The sequence below is a fragment of the Aricia agestis genome, chromosome 18, assembly GCF_905147365.1.
Source record: "Aricia agestis chromosome 18, ilAriAges1.1, whole genome shotgun sequence".
NCBI lineage: Eukaryota > Metazoa > Arthropoda > Insecta > Lepidoptera > Lycaenidae > Aricia > Aricia agestis.
Genome location: NC_056423.1, coordinates 6,765,897 through 6,789,254, shown reverse-complemented (window position 1 = coordinate 6,789,254; position 23,358 = coordinate 6,765,897). Strand labels below are relative to the sequence as shown.

General features: G+C 37.9%; 3 protein-coding genes across 4 annotated transcripts; 1 reads left to right on the top strand and 2 right to left on the bottom strand.

Annotated features, from left to right (window-relative positions):
* Positions 1-232: 232 nt before the first annotated feature.
* LOC121735801 (mitochondrial pyruvate carrier 2-like) lies at positions 233-3,751 on the top strand. Of its 2 annotated transcripts, none has more exons than XM_042126761.1 (3): positions 233-438; positions 516-556; positions 3,059-3,751. In XM_042126761.1, exons 1-3 carry the CDS (start codon positions 351-353, stop codon positions 3,278-3,280), a joined length of 351 nt encoding a protein of 116 aa, XP_041982695.1. In that variant the 5' UTR covers positions 233-350; the 3' UTR covers positions 3,281-3,751. The 2 variants fall into 2 exon arrangements, with proteins under 2 accessions (XP_041982695.1, XP_041982694.1); XM_042126760.1 differs by lacking the exon at positions 3,059-3,751 and adding an exon at positions 1,130-1,364 and having other exon boundaries at positions 263-438.
* Positions 3,752-6,419: 2,668 nt separating this feature from the next.
* LOC121735799 (septin-interacting protein 1) lies at positions 6,420-19,017 on the bottom strand. The gene is made up of 12 exons (XM_042126757.1): positions 18,889-19,017; positions 18,349-18,492; positions 15,897-16,096; positions 15,161-15,280; positions 14,309-14,478; positions 13,409-13,592; positions 12,460-12,663; positions 11,205-11,422; positions 8,954-9,150; positions 8,192-8,410; positions 7,200-7,372; positions 6,420-6,833 (listed from the first exon to the last, which is right to left on the bottom strand). Exons 1-12 carry the CDS (start codon positions 18,992-18,994, stop codon positions 6,435-6,437), a joined length of 2,334 nt encoding a protein of 777 aa, XP_041982691.1. The 5' UTR covers positions 18,995-19,017; the 3' UTR covers positions 6,420-6,434.
* Positions 19,018-20,959: 1,942 nt separating this feature from the next.
* On the bottom strand, positions 20,960-22,906 carry LOC121736194 (UDP-glycosyltransferase UGT5-like). Its single transcript, XM_042127283.1, has 5 exons — positions 22,712-22,906; positions 22,358-22,577; positions 21,955-22,174; positions 21,515-21,650; positions 20,960-20,965 (listed from the first exon to the last, which is right to left on the bottom strand). The coding sequence occupies exons 1-5, from the start codon at positions 22,904-22,906 to the stop codon at positions 20,960-20,962; spliced, it is 777 nt and encodes a 258-aa protein (XP_041983217.1).
* Positions 22,907-23,358: the final 452 nt, after the last annotated feature.

Sequence of the window (23,358 nt, the reverse complement as noted above, 5' to 3'; positions counted from 1 at the left end):
ATTAAAACGCATCGCAAGTCGCAACTCGCAAGTTGCGACTTGCGTCACAAAAATGCCAAACTGTAGCCTACTATAGTAAATAAAAAAACAGGCTGTCAAACCATAGACAATTTTTTTTTAATTCGTCCCGGTCGGGACAGGCAAAGGGAGCGTTGCCCATATAGCCACAAACCATAGACAGATTGTTTAAAAACGTCAATGTCAAACTGATAAGTGATAAGCTCAGAAAAATTTCCAAACGGGGTCTTTTCTTGAAATTCTTGATGATCTTGGTAGTCTGTGCCTTGATGATTGTGTGGTTGGAGCCCTAAAATATATATTTAGTTAACTGAAATATAGACTTACAAAAAATGTCCAGAGTGGTATATAAAACTCTTGTATCAGCGGCTGATAAATTTGTTCCATCAAAATTAAGACCCCTCTGGGAACATGAAGCTGGTAAGTGATGATTTAAAGCATCAAATCAAATCCGAACCAACACTGCTACGTAATTATAAAATATTTTTATATTTTAGGTCCAAAAACCATATTTTTCTGGGCGCCAGCATTCAAATGGGTAAGTTTTTATTCAAGGTCGCTCTATTATTATAAAACCTTGTTCTTACTAAGGTCAATAACGAGTTTGATTGAAAACAACATCATTTCCAATGCTAATGACTTCCAATACCTACATTATAAACATTTACATTTTCTATTGTAAATTCTCTCATTAGAATTTTATGTTTATCACTCTCAGTTTCTTTTTAAGATTATCTTTCAATAATTATTGATGGCTTAGTAGATAAGAATGATGAAAGAGAGTGTGATATCTAATATTATTAAAACAACAAATAGAATTAACGAAAGGTTATTTTATAATATTTTGCCTGTTAATGGTAAATTCTAGTTCTAAGTTGTTATGGCTTGGTGAGAGTACATTGTAAATATGTCCAATATCATTTCACTCAGTTCAGTCATCAATAACAAAATTCATTGCTCATAAGTCATAACTGAATTATAATTCTTACAGTTCAAAAGCAATATTATAAACAACAGATTTGAGTCATTTCTGTGACTGTATGGAGTGTAAAACCAATGCTTTGACTGCATGAATTAAAAAAATTGTGGTTGACATGTTTAACAATTTCAGGGTTTGGTGATCGCTGGTTTGGGTGACCTTAATCGACCTGTGGAGACATTGTCCATCCCTCAATCAGTATCGCTCGCCGCCACAGGACTCATCTGGTCTCGTTACTCACTTGTCATCATACCCAAGAACTATAGTCTCTTTGCCGTCAATGTGTTCGTAGCCATGACGAGTCTCTATCAAATAGGGCGAGCCATTAAATATGAACAGGCAAAAAAGAGCAAACAGTGATAGACAATTGTATAGTTGAAATGACAATTAGTAGGGAATGTAGGCAAATCTCATTAAATTATATATTTAGCAGATGTCATAGAGCATTTTGTATGTGCTGTTACGAACACAACTCGTAGCATGGTGCTCTTAGTAGATATGTTTTTTACTGTGATATGTTAGATTAATATTGTTTTCATTGATCAGTTAGACATGGGTAGTTTTAATTAGACAAGAAATAAATACAAGCTGTATTCTATGAGTATGCAAATAGAATAGTTATATTTCTCATCTTAGAAATTCCATTAAATTAATATGACAAATATGTATGACACTTGATTTATTTAATAAATCATTTCATTACATACCAAGGGTAATAACTAATAAAATATTTATTATATTCCATACGAACAGATTTACTATTTTTGTAACAACCTTTTTATTGTTGAATATATATTTTTATATGTTTATTTTCTTTCTTTTTCATTTCATTACTGTTGACTACCTGAAAAGTTTATAGTTTTATTATAATTATCATGTCAGTGCTTAATGCTCATCTAATTAACTATAGTGTTTGCTGGTAATATCATTTACTAAGGTGGAGGAACATCAATGAATTTGGATGACCTATTAACATTGGTAAGTTTTTCTCCGACTTATGCAACCACTTTATATAGCATAAAAATGCATAATGTATTATTAGTCATGTTTTAATAAATTCAATAACCTATAATCTGCCAAGGAAATCATGTACCAATATGGTATGAATTAGTTGTTAGTATGCTAAGCGCCTGTTTCACCAGCTCTTGATAAAGTGCTAGATAGGCTATCCACAATTTTTTTTTACAGATTCTCCATACTCTATCTGTCAAGTTAAGTGATGAATAGCCTATCCGGCACTCATCAGGAAGTAGTGAAACAGGCGGCCGAAAAGAAAACAACAGAAAGTTAAAGAAGTTTAACATCATAATATCTTACAATATATGAAGGAAATTAAATAATTAATCTAAAGAACTTTTGCATGTTCTGTTTAAGAGCATTGGTTGCTGAGATAGATAAAATAATAGCACTTTCATGACTATAGTTGCAATAGTCATAACTCATAACTCACATTACATAACTAACCTTTGAGGAAAAGTGCATTCTTACTTTGTTATTGGGAAAATCAAGCTAAATTGGAGTGCAGCATGCAGAAATTACATAAACGAGTAAATTGACCCAACGCTATTTGTCCTTTTCGCGCCTAATCCGCGTTACGTAGGTGCGACAAAGATAGCAATATTTTTATGCGCAAGAGTAATCAGTAATTTTTCAGGACAACGGAATTACTTAGTCTATTTACCCATCACCTGTCTCTTACTCGCACACGCAAATATCTTGTTTCGAGGCACATAAGTGCACCCCAAAACTGTAAATGAAACAAGTGGCTATAGGGCTGGTATGAATATAGTCAGTACTCAAGATGCATCTCGGTCTCAAGACGCGGTTCGGCTTAAGATTGGTCCAAATTTTGTCAGCCAACCAATCACAGAGCCTGAACCGTGTCTTGAGACCGAGACGCATTTTGAATGCTGACTATTTATACCGGCCTTAGTGAACGAATTTTTTTCTATTCAGCTACCAAACTTTAGCAATAGCGTTGAGTCAATATACAAAATATAATTAATAACTCATCACTTGCATAATATTTTCAGCACTTACAATATTTTCTTGTATTTTTAGGCACTAGTGGCAGCATCTATAGACGAGTACCGTAGGCCTCTAGATAAGGTATCGACCACACAATCCGCGACTTTATCTGCAACGGGCCTTATTTGGACACGGTACTGTCTCGTCATTCGTCCTATCAACTACGCGCTATCTCTATGCAACTTTACATTGGGATTAGCTAATGGGATCCAATGCTACAGAGCCTATAATTACCAACGCAAGATGGGAATGTAATCTTATCTTGAGATACGTAGTTATGTAATGAAGATTATGTAGATGTCTGTCAGATAAACCTTTGCAAAGGTCAAATAACACTCATCCACCCGCTTGGATACCAGGGTCTATCCACATATTACGTCACAGCTTAAGTGGGAGGGAGGGGGTAATTTCAAATGTATTAAAAAAGTGACATGGGGGAGGGGTTCAAAAAATCTAAATGTTGTGGAACGTAATATGTGGATAGCCCCCTACGATGCTATGGGCAGACACAAACAGATACACAGACATTTAAAACAAATAACACAATCTTAGAGATCATGTGTAAGAAGCCCCTATTAGCAAAAAGTTCATACTTCATATCAATTTATTTGTAGCTGATTTCCACACCGTAAGAGAGCCCATATAAAAATCCAATTAAATTTCATTGAAGCCGTAGAAATTATACTTTGGAGTAATTATTCATTACATAAACTGAAGATTGCGACTGTATAAACGACCAATCATGGATGTACCCATGATGTACGGAACACTGAAACATATCATTTTGTATAATCATTAGTTTTAGGTACCTGCTTACAAAATATTATAGTTTTTATAATAATATATTATATAACACAATATGATGCCATACGGAAAGTCAATAATGTACAATAAACATAATTTTAAATAATAACTAGTACATAGGGCCTAAGTTTAAAACACTTTATAAAAGTTTTTTTATTATAATCTGGCCATTACTTAGTTTTTTTTAGCATTAAGTATAAGATTTTGTATTCAAAGATTTAATCTTTCGCATTTGATGCTGATAAGCAATCTTGCCTAAACCCTCACTAAGGAAGTACTAATTTTTGTTATACTAAAACTTAAAATGTTATGATTTTATTGTCCCAAATTTATAATACCTAAGTCTCTAAAATGCCATAATTAATTTGAAATGATATAATAATATTATTTAGAGTAAGTAAATACTATACTGTGTAACAAAGTCAATAAGTAAGAGTGAAGCCACACTCCTACGTTGCGATACGTTATACGTTGCGACGTCGGAACGAAATAACGCCAGGCCTGTCTCATGGCGGCTCTCGACATAGGCGAACGCGTTGGCCAACGCGTCTGCAGACGCGTTGGCCCAATGTGTAGAACGGGCGTTCGCGCGTTGGCCAACGTCTAAATACCTACGGCCAACGCGCGAACGCCCGTTCTACACATTGGGCCAACGCGTCTGCAGACGCGTTGGCCAACGCGTTCGCCTATGTCGAGAGCCGCCATCACTTCCATACAAACGGCGCGAAATCGCCGAGATATTTACCTACTATTCTGGAAAACAACCTAATTTCGACCTTTTGCATTGCGTTTAGCGTTCATAGTACAATAACTGTCTGCCATCTCGCTTCAATCTGCCAGGGCTATCAAGCGAGCGGCGCGGCGGCCGGGCGGCGAGCGCGCGAGTCGCTCAGCCACAGAATACAAAAGTGCCAACCTATTGAGACTAGTCCGGTGACGGTACGCTTGCGTTTATCATACCTAAACTCGGGAGTGAAACTTCTGTACCGTAAGGTACTAATTATGTATTCTGTGATAACGCATTGTACCTACCATCAAAGAAATTGATTCATAGGTAGATAGGTAGGTACTTACGTCACAAAGTTGCGTTGCGACTACGCACGTCAATACAAGACGATGACAACGCAACGCATCATTAATTAACTGACGAAACGACGAAGATAAAGATCTTCCATTTGTCGATTCAACAAAACACGACATCCGACTACGCAACGCATCACTGTGGCATATTATCGTAAAATATGTAAGTATGTAAAGAAGGGCTCACAGAAAACTGGCGTGAAACAGCGCGGTGAAACAGAGTGAGTGAGTTTACCGGAGGCCCAATCCCCTACCCTTTTCCCTTCTCTACTCTCCCCTATTCCCTTCCCTACCCTCCCCTATTACCCTATTCCCTGCAGCCCAACGCACCTGCAGCTCTTCTGATGCTGCGAGTGTCCATGGGCGACGGAAGCTGCTTTCCATCAGGTGACCCGTTTGCTCGTTTGCCCCCTTATTTCATTAAAAAAAAAACTTTTTTTACAAGGTACGTACCAGGAAATAATTTTTTAAAAGTAGTTGTCCTTCGGACTGTTAATGCCTTGTCTTGCCATTGCCATGCCCATTATGCATTTATATGCCCAGTATAAAATACTAAACAGTATTTTAAAAACCCCCACAGTATATTAATCTGTTATATTGTAGGTATTAAGGAAGTATTTGATTCTTAGAAGATTGCACAGTACAAAATAACCTAGTCTTGTGTCACAAAACAAAAAAAACGAACAAAAAGTTTAAGCTCCATATTGTTTCAACATTCGAATTTAGAGTTGCTAACTACATATTATTTGCCAAAGAATAATTACCTCCACTAAATTTTAGTTTGTAACTAAAATGCCATATTAGTACTTATGTCATTTTTGTTAATTTTTAGCATTTAGGTTATAATATCTTTATATTAATATGTTAATATTCATCATATTGCTATAACTCATTAATAAATGCATGTATTTAAAAGTATTGTTTGTTTTATTTGTACCTTTTATACATTTCGTGACCCTTTAATAAAAAATACCTATAAATTATAGACGTAGGCAATCAGGATTTTCTCATAACATTTAATTGATATCAATTATGAAAAAATCGTAAATTATTACAATTCTATCCAATAAACAAAACAATATTATCATCCAAATAATATTATGTGGGGACCCGAGCGATTCAGGGCACTTATAGCTCCCATTAATCTTGTTTTATAACTCTTGTTGTGTATACTTATATACGTGGGAGAGCCATGCTTCGGCACGAATGGGCTGGCTCGACCGGAGAAATACCACGTTCTCACAGGCGTGAAACAGCGCTTGCGGTGTATTTCGCTAAGTGAGTGAGTTTACCGAAGACCCAATCCCCTACCCTTTCCCTTCCCATATTCCCTTCCCTTCCCTTCCCTACCGTCCCCTATTACCCTATTCCCTCTTAAAAGGCCGACAACGCACCTGCAGCTCTTCTGATGCTGCGAGTGTCCATGGGCGACGGAAGTTGCTTTCCATCAGGTGACCCGTTTGCTCGTTTGCCCCTTATTTCATAAAAAAAGGAGAAAAAAATACAAGAAATTGCTAAACTTACTTTATTCATCCACCATATTCAATAACTTGTCGAGACCAATCGGCCCGAAGACTCTTCCACCGTCATCAGAGTACATAATCACATTTCTTATCACATAGCACTGCATATTCCCAATCTTGTAAAGCGGTCTCCCTTCTCTAGTCTTCCCGGCTATTGGTACGAAGGTAATGCCCTTTTCTATACACCTAGATTCTAGGAGTTCACTGAAACTCTTGGCTTGAGCCGTGGAGGCTACAATGTCACTAATTCTGGACGTTTCTTTGGGTTCTGGCATCGTGAATCTTGGCGGAGGAGGCGGTTCCACTGTATCGATATCTGTACTTCTGTTCATCATGTCCAATGCCTTTCTGAAAGCATCTCTCACAATGGGCTCCTTGAGAATCTCTTCAGGGAACATTTTCTGAAAATACAAGTTCAATATCTAACTAATCTTACTACAGACTAATCACCAATTTGTTTTATCGTTTTGGGTTCAAAGTTTGATATTTTTTAAGGAAAAGTAGCTAACGTCGAATATTAAATTATGTATGTGTATCATAATTATCCCACTTACCCTAAAGTGCATACGCGTACCCAGAGAAAGTACACGTACCCAAAAGTGCGTACACGAACCCAAAAGTGCGAACTGGTACCCTAAAATACTTACACGTACCCTACAGTGCGTACGCGTACCCTAAACTACGTGCACGTACCGCAAATTGAGTACATCTACCTTAAACTACGTGCACGTACCCTAAATTACGTACACGTAAGTGCGTACACGTACCTTAAAGTGCGTATACGACGTCAACACGGTGGCGTGAGGCGGCGCGTTATTCAGCCACGCCGCTAGCGCCGCCAGCCAACGCGGCAACAGCGCTCGACCTGCCAGCGCCGCGATAGTTGGCGCACCGATCAGGTCTATCCACGGCACACACCAAGTCCAAGCAGGACACCATTCTGTAAAGTTTATTAAGCTTGATCCCTTATGAAATAGTTACACAATGGATTTAAAGCTATTCAATGTGCTGTCCTTGTCTATCTAACGCCTTTTTCAATGTTACAAACGAGGATAAAATATTGTATAGTATATGCACGGTTTAAATATTCTTATAAGGAAAATGTTAACAGCTCCGTCGTATCAAAATTCGTCTATGGCGCCGATACTGTAATTTTTTTCATGATAAATATCAGTTCAGCGATCTGAAAAGAGAACAAACAGACACACACACTTTCTCATTTATACTGTTCATTTTTAATTGTTTGGATTTACATGGCATAGGTAAAATCTTGTTTATAGTTGCTATTGCTACGACATTGATTACCAGTAGATTACCAGTAGCACTTCCCAGCAGATCGATCGGCGAGACCTGGTGACAGTGCTCTAGATTGGGCAGCACTTTGTAGTGTAACAGCGGCGTTGGTTCCACATTATATGCGGTTGTGACAACGACGTCATTATAACCTCACAACGCCCACTTACCAGTAGCCCCTCCCATAACCTTGCAACGCTCACTTACCAGTAGCTCCTCCCATAACCTTGCAACGCCCACTTACCAGTAGCCCCTCCAATAACCTCACAACGCCCACTTACCAGTAGCCCCTCCCATAACCTTGCAACGCTCACTTACCAGTAGCCCCTCCCATAACCTTGCAACGCTCACTTACCAGTAGCCCCTCCCATAACCTTGCAACGCCCACTTACCAGTAGCCCCTCCCATAACCTTGCAACGCTAACTTACCAGTAGCTCTTCCCATAACCTTGCAACGCCCACTTACCAGTAGCTCCTCCCAGCAGATCAATCGGCGCGGCCTGGAGACAATGCTCAAGCTTGGGCAGCACATGATGATGCAGCAACGGCGTGAGGGCGGCGCCCCAAGCGTGCCGCCACGCCGCCAGCAACGGCCGCGCGGAACTGTCCGCCGGGTGCCACGCTGATAACGCACTTGACAGACGCGACCGAATGAGGGGGTAGGTTTGTGCTTGGAGAGTTTCACCTGTAAAGGGTAAAAAAAATGTTCTAAAATAGTGTAACAAAATTCTGTAGATAGGTTAAAAAAAAGACGAAAAAGAAATAAACAATAAAATATGTAATCATATGATTAATACCGTAGCGGATGAAATGAACCACAATCCCGAATCGCGCTATCAATGTTTTTAATTAGTCTAAAACGACTCCATTTCGGCCTGGCTGTAATACCGCCTTGCGCTCACACGTATAGCCTGTCAACATCGTAGTGTCATCCCTTTTTTCTTAGATTGATTTGAAAGGGATGACACTACGATGTTGCCACTTTTTGATTTCTTCACTTTCTTGACAGGCTATACTGGGCTAGAGCGAGCGATAGCCACGACTCGCGCACGACTGCGTGCTCGCTTGCACATGCGGCGTTAGAGCGAGATATCACAAATCACGGACGGCGGGCAGCGGGCGCGACGTTCTCGCTCGCACGCGTGGCGCTAGAGCGAGACAGCACGATTCGCGCACGACTGCATGCTCGCTCGCACGTGCGGCGCTAGAGCGAGACGGCGCTACTCACCGGCCAGCTCGTGCCACGGCAGCACCCAGTCGTGGAGCGGCTGCGTGTCCCGGGTGGGGTCCCACTCGCGCACGGCCGCCAGCAGGCGCGGCGCGACGCAGCGGCCGGCGAACGAGCGCGCGAGCCACAGCGGGCACGCCGCAGACCAGGACTCGAACACGCGCACCATGGGCGCCGGGTTGCGGGGGTTCCATATCCTGGAATTAATAAATATGAATCATCATTGTGTTTATAATCGTCAGTACCACATCTATCGCTTATTAAAGTTATTTTGTTTCATAAAAGTTATGAGCTGCTTTTGCACTAGATAAAAATATCATTTTTTTTAACGTTTATTCCAAATCCAAAATACAAAAGTGGCTTAAAATAGTTTCCCGCCAAACTAAAAAGTTTATTGGCAGGTACGCGCTCTTAACATTTTGTTAATTTATCAATACTAATCTATAACACTAAAACTAAATTATATAATAAACTTCAAACCGTATTTCTATAATGTAATATTTTAGTACTTATACATTTATATTTCTTAAGTTTTCTAATCGCATATTATTACACAAATAATTAACAGCATCTATTTATCTCGTTATCCTGTTACAACAAAGCAAAGATAAACAAAAATATATTATATTTTCAACCATAATCGATAAACACAAAAAAATCAAATAAAATGTTTTTAGAATCTAACCGTCATATACTCAAGAGACATTTAATTATTATTAACCTTCATATGAAGGTTAATATATATGTTGGGCAAGCGTTAGCGCGATGTAAGAGACGCACGGCGCCATCTAGTATGAATTTTTGGAACTAACTTAATTTGAACAAATTTTCGTATTTTCACCCCCTTACAACCCTTTTTCCAGTAAAAAAGTAGCCTATGTCCTTTCTCAGGCTTTAGACTATCTGTATACAAAATTTCATTACAATCGGTTCGATAGTTTTGGCGTGAAAGCGAGACACAGACAGACAGACAGAGATACTTTCGCATTTATAATATTAGTATAGATAGCAGATTTCGTATCCTCGTTAGTTTGCATCTCCGATCCGTTAATTTCAATATACTTTTCTTTTCCTTTAACCTCCAACTCCTTTACTCTCTCTTCCAAGGCTTTATTACATTTTTCAAAATATATGTTTTTTTGTTCAAGTGCTGTAATTTTTCGTTGTGATTCAACTTTAAATGTCACTAGGGATTGGTACATATCTCCGTAGAACTCCACGGCAGAAGTTAGGTTTTCAATTTTCTTCTCCATATTGTATAGTACCTCCAACTTCTTATTAACTTCTGCTAGGACCCGCTCAACCGATGTTTCACAAGGGCTTAGTGTTATAGGTTCCTGTGATTCCTGCATGTGGCTATTTTTCGTTTTTTGACAGTCATCGCAGCACGATGTCCGCAGAAACTGTTTATTATTTTGCACACAATTTTTATGGAACACAGCTTCACATCCACCATTGCACTTATAAGTATCATCTTTAGTAAGAGACACAAAGAGTTTGCATTTTTTGCACTGTATCATTTTGTATGCACTCCAACTAAATCGCAGAAAGAATATTCGTAATATCACATTAACTTCGCTAGGTACGGTACGTATACGCGGCCGTACGCTGAGCGCGTGCGCACGAACTGTCATAAACAAGTATGTTTGGTTGTTAGCTTGATTAACTTATTGTTGTTGTCTTTGTCTCATATTTTAGAAAGGCCACTTAACAAATGACATACTTAAGATAATATAATTAACAGTAACATAAGTTTTTTTTACTATAGGTCTACCAGGATATTAATAAAAAAAATTCAAAAAATATCCTTGTTCATTGGATAATTTTTTATATTTGCATATTTCACACACAGAATCAGTCGCTACAAGGACAAATTAAAAAGGATCAAAATGTTTTATTCCAACTACCCCGGTATTGCTAGAGTCAATTTCTTTTTGCCATCAGATTCTGGTGAGGGTAGACATATAGTAATTGGGAAAGTGATAAGCCGATTGGACCATTGAAGACTTATTTATAGGCAGATGGCAGAACTACGTTTAAGTTGGGTTATATCAATTCAATGTTAGTGTTCTGGTTGGGTTTGAACTTTGACATAACGCATCCAAGTTACGTAGGTCCGCAATCTGCCTATGCAACAACTTCTTGATGATACAATCACGAACATGGCTACGGGCTGGTCGGGCTGCTGTAACGGATCCCACTTGGCCAGCAACGCACTGAATAGCTCATATTAAGTCATATTAACACTCACTCAGCAGCCGCCGTAATACTGGGCACGAAGTGTTGCCACAGCAACGTGTTGTAAGACTCCTCGGTGAGTAGAGGGCGCCACTTGACGAACGTGGCTACGGGCTGGTCGGGCTGCTGTAACGGATCCCACTTGGCCAGTAACGCACTGAATAACGGCGACACTATGTTACCGCCGATAGTGCCTAGACCGAACACGTCGTACTCCTGGGGGAAAGTTTCCTGAAAGAAATTTAACAAGACATTAGCAGAAATCAATTAGGAATGTTGCAGCAAAATTCGATTATCGCGCGGGAACCGTCCATTTTTCTAGGATTAAAAGTACCCTATGTCCTATCCTGGGACTCAAAGTATCTCCATACCAAATTTCAGCAAATTCAGTTCAGTGGTTTGAGCGTGACGAGGTAACAGACAGACAGTCATTCGCCTTGAAAATGTCTTGATTTCAATTTTCAGTTGAGCAAGCTAGGTTCAAATGTTTACTAGAAGGCATTTTGTCAAATTATAATATCATTATTTAACTAAGCACAGTCGGACTAAAATTACATTTAGCAATTCCTCTCAATCGATTCAGGAAATGCATTGTCAAAACTGTCAAACTGACAATGAATGTCAAATCAGTACAAAAATACAGAAATGAATTGCAAGCAGAGTTGCATTATGCGATTTTAGAAAAATGAATCATTTTATGATTCATATCATGATTCTTCAAAGCGATCATTTTAGCCCCGCAGGTGAAGTCACTTTGTATAATATAAATATAAAATTATATGAATATAAAATTGTAATAATTAAAAAAAAAAACTACAACTGAGCGAAGTCCTATCGAACCTTATATTTTCACTAGACGCGATTTTTTCCACATTTTGTTCTGATTCTTCGCTTCTATTGGTCGCAGGCCGCAGCGTGATGTTGTATAACCTAAAGCCTTCCTTCATAAATTGACTATCCAAAAATACATAAAAAATAATGTTCAATTTAAACCAGTACTTCCTAAGATTAACGCGTTCAAAGAAACTAACTAGCAAGCGAACAAACTTCTCAGATTATCCATAATATATGTCTGTCTATCTATCTATTAGCTCTTCACGCCCAAACCGCTGAACCGATGTTGCTGAAATTTGGTATGGAAATACCTTGAGTCCCGGGAAACGACATAGGATACTTCTCAACCCGGAAAAATGTACGGTTTCCGCGCGACAAACTAATTTTGGCGCAAAGGAGTTGCGGGCATCTCTAGTAGATAACAAATCACCAACCTTCAAATCAGCCAGCACCTCGTAAGCCGTCTCCAGCGACACATCAGCGTGCTTGAGCCGCTCCACTCGGCGCAGTATCGCCTCCACTTTATCAATAACCTCATCCTGTTCCTTCAGCTGTATGTTGCAGTCTTCCAAATCTCTTTCTAGTACTACGATCTCGTCTTCCGCTTGTCTGAGTTCGCGTTCATTTTGGATGATATCCTGTAAGGAATGCTAAAGTTGGGTCGTTCTCTTTTTTACCCGAGTACGGCGAAGCTATAAAGGAGCTGACGGTGTTATGTGGGGTTATCAAATAAAAGAGTTTTGTTAGCACATTTCAAATGTATAAATATTATAATATGTATTCGGGTCATAGTTTTTTAAACTTAATTGCTTCAAAATTGTAAAATACTCACTTTGAACATTAAATATAACCTTACGCGTACCTTACACCTTATATATTTCGTTCTGAAGAATCTGTAGAACTCTTTCTTTCTTGGACATTCTTAGCCGACTTCCAAAAAGGAGGAGGTTATATGTTCGGCTGTGTTTTTTACTTCTATCGTAGAGTGCAAAAGTAAACCGCACTAGGCAAGTTCTTTTTTTTTAATGAAATAAGGGGGGCAAACGAGCAAACGGGTCACCTGATGGAAAGCAACTTCCGTCGCCCATGGACACTCGCAGCAGAAGAGCTGCAGGTGCGTTGCCGGCCTTTTAAGAGGGAATAGGGTAAAAGGGGAGGATAGGGATGGGAAGGGAAGGGAATAGGGGAGGGTAGGGAAGGAAATAGGGTAGTGGATTGGGCCTCCGGTGAACTCACTCACTCGGCGAAACACAGCGCAAGCGCTGTTTCACGCCGGTTTTCTGTGAGAACGTGGTATTTCTCCGGTCGAGCCGGCCCATTCGTGCCAAAGCATGACTCGCCCTCGTATAAAATAAAATGATATTATGAAATAAATTGACCCACCTGCTCACAGCAATCCAGCACCAACTGCAAGTTATGTACCAGCGCGGGCGCAGCAAAGTTGTTCAACTGGCGACGCGGCTCGTGTTCGTACCGCGGGGCGGCGGCGCGTAACGCGTGGTACCCGCTTAGTACGCGCCGCTCGCGACCCGTCATGTCGATCACCGGCACGCGAGATAGTTCGTTACTGGAAATTGTGTTTCATGTAGTTCATCATGGTGATAAGGTCTATTTTTGTGTGTATACGTTAGAAAAAATAGAGGGCGTAGTCGGAAGTAGACGCTCGAGAATCGTCGTGTCGATCACGGGCACGCAGGACAGCTCGTTACTGGAAATTGTGTTTAGTGGAGTAGGTAATAGGGTTTATTTTAGTGTGTGGTATGTGCGTGGTAGTGGAGTAGATAATAAGGTTTATTTTTGTGTGTGAAAACGTTTTTCTTGTCATGGTAGGCGTACACCAGCGCGGTAATCGTCATTTCTTCGGCACACAAATTATCCCACGCTCTTTTCTTAGCTTTATACAAAGGCGTGAAGAGGTAAGAGACAGACAGACAAACACTCTTCCGTTTATAGATATTTATTCTAACTACTACATATAATATACAGGGTGTAACATAGGTGTAACAAACTAAGTAATAATACTTAATTAGGGTGTGTATGTGTTCCTTGTAAAGAGTTCATTGTGAAGGTAGCAGCGCTCAAAGACCTTTTTTTCACTTTTGTATGGGCAAGCACCAAAAAATTGTTTTTTCAGCGCTGCTACTTTCACAGTGAACTCTATAATATAAGGGACACATACACACCCTAAAGTATTATGACTTAGTTTTGTTACACCTTGTATAAAAACGTTTAGACTAAAAAATCACTAAAAAAACCAGCCCCATTGCTAGTAGCATGTTATACCTGCTAATAGTATGCATTGTCGGTTTACCCTCTTGTATAACGTCCGCCGCGTCTCTGTAGAAGTAGCGACCCTTATGCGACTTCTTCCAGTTGTAGCTCTTTTCAGTTTTAGTCTTGTCCTGATCTTCTTTCTCTTTGAGACGTCGCTCCTCCTCTTTCTTGGCCTTTTGCTGAGAAATAAAAAAATGCAAATTTTGTGAACATGGCACCAACAGGGAAATATATCCTTGCAAATGATGAGATATCTTTTTTAAATTCCTCACCTGGAGGAATTTAAAAAAGATATCACCTTCAACTTATTAGGTTACAACCAATGATGAAAAACTCAAAGCAGATATGTTACTACCGCGCGCGTTGTGAAGATTCAAATACGGCACAATTGGGCCGTCTGTTATTTAGTCTGCATCGAGCGCAGTCACGAACGTGCCACGTCTTGTCTTACCTAAATAAATTGAAAATGACATCGTGCGTGTTTCGAAAATGTACCAATTATGACTTGAAAGTAAACAAAACACATGGAATCTCTTACCACATGTCATGATTGCAATAAATACCTCGATTATTTACATTTTCAATTATTTTTTTGAACAATCTGGAAAAAATCGAATTTTCGTGATAGCTCAGGCGAAGTTTAATCAAACTTTTAAATGGACAAAATTTTGACGTTAGCCAATCAAAATCGCTAATAAATAGATAAACTTCAATCTAAAAACATCAGAAAGCATTTACAAATAGCTGATTAGAAATGCTACCGCCGTGTTTCGCCGAGTACAGTATACATACAGAACGAATAAACTTGGTAATCTACTCAGCATTTATTAGTTCATTTTTAAACAGGTTCTAATAACTCACTGCTGACTTCTCTGGTCCATAAGCACCGATTGCCCCTCTGCCTTTCCTGAGTGTGGCTTCCACGGGCGCCGATATACCTTGAAGGTCCTTCCCCAAACCCTTACCAGGTTGATAACCCATCTGAAAGGAGATAATATTGAGCATATTATAATAATACTGTTTTTTTCATTTGCAGTACATAAAAAGTATTTGTTCTTAGAAAGTAAGACACTGCTTGAATGGTAAACAAGAACTTTGATTTGCTATGTTTAAAGTTTTGGTTTCCTCCAAAAGCGGCGCCGTCATGCTGCGGCCGCAATACAGCGGTGAATGACGTGACTAGAATGTTTACCATGTAAGCAATATGGCGTAGTTTCCTAAGAGGGTTCAGGCCAATTGTGGCCTGAACCCTCTTAAGATTAAACCAAATTTTGATTATCAGTCTTTTGTTTTCGTTTCTTAGCTATCATTTATTATGATTAACTCACTTATTGCATGATATTTTAATGAGTTACAAAAATGTTCTATTTAATTGGACATATCCTGTTATTACAAAATTTGGAGGAGGCTTTTACCACCATAGGCGGTCCTTATATAGATTAAAAACATATATAATTATATTAGAATAAAAAAGTAAATAAATGAAAAAACTTAAAGGGTCCATGGTAAAAAGCTTAAAATAAAATAAATAAAAAAATCCTGTTGTTTCTAATGATGTCAACAATTTAGGTATTAGCAGCATAGTTTCATAACATACCTGCAACAATAGCTTAGCTCCAATACCCTTAGTATGCTTCTCCCAAGCTCCGACATTTCCCCCGAGGTTGGGTGCTCTCATCCCTTGTCCCGCCCGGCGGATACCGGCTGTTTCCGTCTCGTGAGGTTCCGGAACATCCTCCTCATCAGAACTATTGACATACTGTGGTTTGGACGTTGATGCACCAGATTGCTGTAGTTCTGTAATACAGAAAATATTAAATTTTCACTAATTACCTTGGTGTTTGAATTAGGATAAGCTGATTTTCCTTGTATTTTTTTTATAAGAATGGCAGCACAAATAAATCACAGCACTCATTGTGAAGACATTTTTATTTAAAAAAATGTAACATGATAATTATATATTAATCTTATATATAAAATTCTCGTGTCACAATGTTAGGCCGCATACTCCTCCGAAACGGCTTTACTGATTTTAACTCAATTTTATATGCATATTCAGTGGGTCTGAGAATCGGCTACTGGTTACTTATTATATTGATAAGTGCATTTGTTGAATAAATAATAGTAAATTATTACAACTCGAGACTGACGGCGACCATTAGCTTTGTCCACACTGTGCCTTTTTCTGTTCGTCAAGGGCATGCGTTATAGCGCAGTCAATAGCGAACGTGAGGCATGCCCATTGCCCGCGATGCATGCCCTCTGACCGTATACAAAACTTCAAAAATGACAATATTGGCGTTGCGTTCCTTCGGCGACGCATTCGATTATTGAATGCGCCAATATGAAAGTTGATGACGAAAATTGAAGATGAAAGTGCACAGTGTGGACATAGCTATTGTTTGTGCGACGGGATAGCGATGGACGTTGCCATGGTGACATACTTATTGAGTCACTTCAATAAAATAGAAGTGACTCAATAAGTATGTCACCATAGCAACGTCCATCGCTATCCCGTCGCACAAACAATAGCTATGTCCACACTGTGCACTTTCATCTATGGGCGAAATCCTACTATCCTTAATCCTACTAATATTATAAAAGCGAAAGTTTGTTTGGATGTGTGGATGTATGGATGTTTGTTACTCTTTCACGCAAAAACTACAGAACGGATTTTAATGAAACTTTACAATAAATATATAGCTTATACATCAGAATAACACATAGGCTACAATTTTAACCGACTTTCAAAATAGGGGAGGTGTTATGTTCGTTTTCTTACTCCGCCGTTTGTTAACCGATTTTCAAAATTTTTTTTTTGGTATATAGGGTATCATCCCAATTTGGTATTATATTCACAAAAGTGGTGATCTGATGAAGGATGCATAAGTAATCGAGGGAACTCCTCAAAATGTATATGGAAACATGTGGTGACCTCGGTTTCGTGAGAAGTATTCTAAGCATATGCTACCAACAAGTAAGATTTTGCACCGAGGTATACCTGGTATACCGTGGTTCGGAAGGTGCTGAGAGAACTGTTGATTCTTTATAGATACAAGTTTGTGAGTTTCGGCGTTGGTTTAAGAACGGAAAGCATATGCTACTATGTAAATTACATTCATCATCATCATCAACACTACCATAATATTATACCATACATCGTCCCATGGTTATGACTTATGAGCCTATAATGACCCTGTTATTGGTACTTAGTAGTCTTTTAGATCGAGACTCGAGTTTGTCAAGCGATAATTGAAAAAATCTATACTTATTATTATAAACCTGAAGAGTATGTTTGCTTGAACGCGCTAATCTCAGGAACTACTGGTCTGATTTAAATACTTATTTCAGTGTTAGATAGTTAATAATAATAGCTCCCACACCGGTTTCGGTGACGGTGGCCGGTTTCATTGAAACCAGGCCAGCTACGCAGGAGTAATTTTATAGTGCCCAAGTGTGTGCGCAGTACACAAGAGCACTCTCTATTCCTTTACTCTCATAACCCAGTGGGACGGACAACCGACACGACTGGCGAGAGATCAGGCGCAGGACCGACTTTTTACATGCCCTTCTGACGCATGGATCATCTTACTTGTCAGACAATCATGTGATCAGCCTGCATTGTCCTAACCAAACTTGGAAATAACATGTTTCCAACGCAGGAATCGAACCCACGACCTCCGAGTCAAGAGCCGCGCTCTATACCACTAGACCGCGGAGGCGTTAGATAGGTAATTTAACAAGTAAGACTATAGGCTATATATTATCACTTTAAGACTTATACGACCGAAGAAACTCAGGAAAATGTGGGAAAAATGGGGGAAATATTAGAAATTACGAACTACTGGCACAGATATAGAGTAAACCAAGTGAAGGGAGTAGGGACATAAGAGCTATTTTTTATGGGAAAATGTACGGTTACCGTAAAATTCCTAATTTACATGGGCGAAGCCGCGTGGAACTAGCACTTTATATGGCAAAGAAACGTTTGCCGGGACAGCTAGTTATTATAGTTTGAAAGAAAGTTTGATGCTACATAAATGTTCTACCTTTGGTTTCATCTTTCTTCTTGCCTGCTTGCTGTACTCCGCCAGCAATGAATCCAATAGGTGCAGAATAATCTTTGGGCTTCCTGACTCTTTGTCTAACATTGTCTTCGTTATCCTCCTCATCACTATCTTTTGCCCAGACACCTATAAATTAAAAAGATGATTATTCTCATAGCAATATATCATGTTTTATAAATGTATGATAGTTGTTATATTATTATATTCTGGTGCAACAATGTTTGTTTGCTAAGACATTTTTGTAACTAGCTTTGTGGTTTAGTTATTTATAATATTTGCGTACAGCTGTTATTTTTTATAAGTACATATGGTTTTCGGTCATATCAAGACTATCACAGCCTAATTAATTTCACAGCTCGTTTTACCCCTTTTAGTGTAGTTTTAAAGTTTGTTAACCTCTAAACAAAAGAAAATATGTTAATAATTTAGAGATAATTATGAGGTATTGAATTTGCCCATTTTGTTACAGTTAGGTAAATTTCAAGATGAACCAGAGTTTGGAGGTTTGGAAAATCAACTCACCATAAATTTGTTGCTCCTTCTTTGCTTTTCTACTTCTGTGTGGATTGAACTCATTATCCAGATCATAATCTGTTATTTCAAAGCGGATCACTTCATCGTCAGACATTTTATTCTTTATACTTAATAATTAAAATAAAACACAATATTCATACAAATACAATTATTTTTTCTACTTCTCCTTCTTTGAAAATTTGAAAACATCAAAAGTAAATGACACTTGACAGTTCTACTTCAAATTCTTTTGTGCAAATATCAACGGTAAATATTTTGCCATGAAAATAAAAATATTATGTTTTATTCGACCTACGAATAATAAAAACAATAACCGACTTTATTTTTACCTGAATTTTCTCAATCGCAATAGTTTTATCAAACTGTGGTACTATTTAGATGTGGCTAACTAAATGTGGCTAACAACTTCTACGTTATACAATCCCCGCGTTCCAGATGACGTTAAAAACGCTAACGATCAAGAGCGTAGTTTTTCCCGTTCCACTAGCATGTGAGCGTCAGTGATACAAACCCAAGTGTAACGGATTACGGCGCGTTTTGAGAAAAGTTTTAAAAAAGAACATATTATAATATTTTTTTATACATACTTACATTGAACAGAACTTGGATATTACGATCCTTTTCTTGAAGTCGTAAATAAAAGTAATTGTTTATAGATATGTACATATTTTATTTTACAAATATTATATTTGTTTCGTTTTTAGTACTTATTACATTTTTTTACTTATGTAATCATATTTTAATATAGTTAAACTTTTATTATATTTCAGTTTTCACATTGAATCATATTTCAATAACAAAACCACAAACTTTGCATATTGACTATTGTCACATAAAGTACCGCATAATGTTATATAAGTCAACAGGTACAGGAGCACCGACCACACAACCAGGAGTGATGAAAATTAGTATTATATTTTAAAGGAAATCATTTGACCTTTCATTTAAAACAATTTCTTTTCCAATCAAAATATTTTATTAAGTACTTAAATATTATTTAATATACTTATTTTAATTAAAACATTTTTTGTAATGAAGTAATATGAAGTTTTTTGTCTCTACTCTCTCCTCAAAACTTTCCGAACATGGCTTTCGCGATATAGTTACGTTAAAATTTAATTTTAACTAAAAACCAAAAAACTAGAACGCCCACTTTGACCCATCTTCGTCGAGGTAAAGTTTATGGTCGAGGGTCGTTTTGAGCGAAAATGATGACGTCATGAGTTACGTCATAGATCAAAACGACCGCGGTCGTCCAATGGAACGGCAAAAGGGGACGTTTTGAGCGTTTTGGTCAAAATTAACGTCAGTAGAGGACCGCAGCCAGAATAATGTATCCTTCCATCGCCCATCGTTGCTCACCGGCCACCGTTCATGTGATGGGCTTTTCTTTTTGCCTCTCAAATCTCAATAAAGCAAACTCCCAAATGTATTTATTAATGCTTAACACCAAATTAAATAGTATCGTTAATTATTGAAATTGTTACAAAATTAAGATACGCACATATTCTTAAGGGTGTCACAAACAGCAGGTAATGTATATTAATAAAATATTAATATACACATTACCTGCTCTGTCTGTGACACCCTTTAGGTTTGTCGCACTACTTACGGTTTCCGTACGGTTTGTCACACAGGGTCACATTTTTGCTAAGCAAAGCAAGTAAAATATTATCTTTTAACTTGTATTAAGTATATTAAATTACTATATTAAAATCTTTATATATAAAGGGATATAAATAAATACAATAATTCTACTACTTATAGCTTCATTTTAGGGTTCCGTAGCCAAATAGCAAAAAATGGAACCCTTATAGATTCGTCATGTCTGTCTGTCTGTGCGTCTGTATGTCACAGCCACTTTTTAGAGCTATACTATTGAATCTTGGTAAGTAGGTGTAGTCTGTGAACCGTATTAGGATTTTTATACAAAAATTGAAAAATTATTAAATTTTTTAGGGGACCCCATAGGTACAACTGAAACAAAAGAATATTTTTTTCATCTAACCTATGCGTGTGATGCGTTCCAAAGTGGTAAAATATGTGGTCTCCCCCCCTCTTACTTCTGAAGTAGGGACATGATAAGTGTAAAAAAAATATGAAGTACACATGGACGTATAAAAAAAGGCGGACGGAGTCCCACCAATCACCATACACAAAACTGTGTCCTTCAGAGTCGGCCAGCTGACTGTTACACCGTGTAACAGTTTTACACGGTGTAACGCACGCACACATTTGACAGGCGTAAGAAAGTGTGCGTGGCCGACTCTGAAGACACAGTGTGACACAGTTTTTATACGTCTTAAATGGTAAACCTTAAATTAACTTTCATTAAATTAACTGAGATATAAAAATAAATTAAAAACCTTTTAATTTCATAAAAATAAACCTTATTGCTGCTGCAGAACCCTTTATGGGCGAGTCCAACTCGCATTTGGCTGGTTTTTTTTTTAATGGAAAAAACTTTTATGTAGACTCAAACGGTTTTTGTTTTTATTCTAACTTCAATTACTTTTCGTAGACTTAAAATGTATTTGATTAAGACTATAATTGCAGTGGGGGCCAAGAAAATGACTCCTAATAGATCCAGATAAAGCTTCTTGTAATATTCTACCTTCAGCGAGTGTGATCTCAAATGCGGAGCCCCACCAGAAAGTATAACATGTTCTATCCAGTGGACTAGCTTTTTCCCGGGGTTTACTAGTTTATGATGATATATCTTTGATAGTTTTTTGGCGCGTTGTCGATACCTAAAACGTAAAATATAACAACTAGATAGGCTGCAACTTTGTTATATACGGAAACCATACATTATTATTGGGATAAAAAAACATTCTATATCCTTCCTTTTTCTTCTTTCAGGACTAATTTACGTCAAGTCATTGTTATACCAGTTTTCATCCAAATTAGTTCAGCGCGGCGTTTAAAGTGTAAACAAATAAAAGGCAGACCCAACAGAGAGTCACACTTCATAGGATATAACATTATAGATGTCCAAAAAGCCTATTACAATCTGGAATGGACACCAGTCGTATGGTTTTTTCTGCAACTTACTTTGGGTTATCCAAACTTTCCGCCATAACTTCTTGAAGATTACCAGCTGATTCCACATCTAGATAAGCTTGCTTTCCATATCCCAAATCAGCCACTTTGTTGATATTATTGTATTGATCAGCGAAAAATGGTACTCCGATCACTGGTACTCCATAGTATAACGCCTCAGTTAAAGACAGAAGACCAGAATGGGTGACGAATAGTACGCAATTTGGATGAGCTGAAAACACAGATCCTTAACTACGACACTATACAGCGTGTTTCGTTTTTGTGCAGTTCGAAAAAAATGTGTAAATATAATATAATATAGATGCATGTACTGACACACGTGCATTTTCCTGTTTGGAAGTCGGTCAAACATAACCTTTTTTTTAATAGATCTACTTAATAACATTAAACTTACCTAAAATATTTAACTGCGGTGCGTAGTTGACTATATTAATATTTTGAGCCACATTTGAAAACGTTACGTCTGAATTAAATATCACTTCACGATTTGTGTTGCTCAAAACTTCTAAAATCGCTTTCTGAAGATTATTCGACATGCTTGAAACTTTAAGAATGGAACCCAAGCTGAAATATATTACCCCGTTTCTTGAATTATCCAAAATATCCTGCAAATTCTGAAGAGATAATTTGATCAGTCTGGGAATACCAATAATTGGTGATAGCAACAGGATAAAAAAGCTCAATAAGAAACTTATGCAAATATAAGCTACAGATAGACGTAGTTTATAGTCACAAGTTACCATTTTACCTGTGGTAAAGATTTGTTGTAATTAAAAATGTGATATCCTCCGATATCCTTGTAGTTATTCGGTATTGGAAATGGATCGCTCGTTACTATGTTTCCATTTCCCAGGACCAAGGATGCGTTGTACCGTACTTCCTCGTAAGATGGGACTTGACGGCCTCTTTTCAATATAGCTGGCCCAAAAACTTTTTGAAACATTAGCTCGTGTTCTTTTTTGCGTGACCTAAAAAGATTTAAACATATTATTTTCTTGTAGTAACGAAAACATTTACTCCGAAACTATAGTTTAAAATACAAAGTTATGCAGGGTTTTGTTCGCGAATGCACCATCCAATAGCATCCTGATTCCTGGAGGAACCAATAGTCTCTTTTGTACTTGTATCCAATGGGCTACTGCGTGAATTTTCCGCTAAAGGCGCTAGTATCGCGCGAGGTCCAAAAACGTCTATTTTGTACTAGTTTAAGCGGTTTTCGTGGCAAAAATTATTATTTATACAATTCACCTGTTGAAAAGCAATCTCCTTCGTAAAATTATCCCCAAAAGTATTATTTAGCGATCAATGTAAATGCTTTGAGAGCGAAATTAAGAAAATAAATAATAATCGTATTAAAAAAATTGCAAAAGTAAAGGGGGTATTATTTAAATTTAA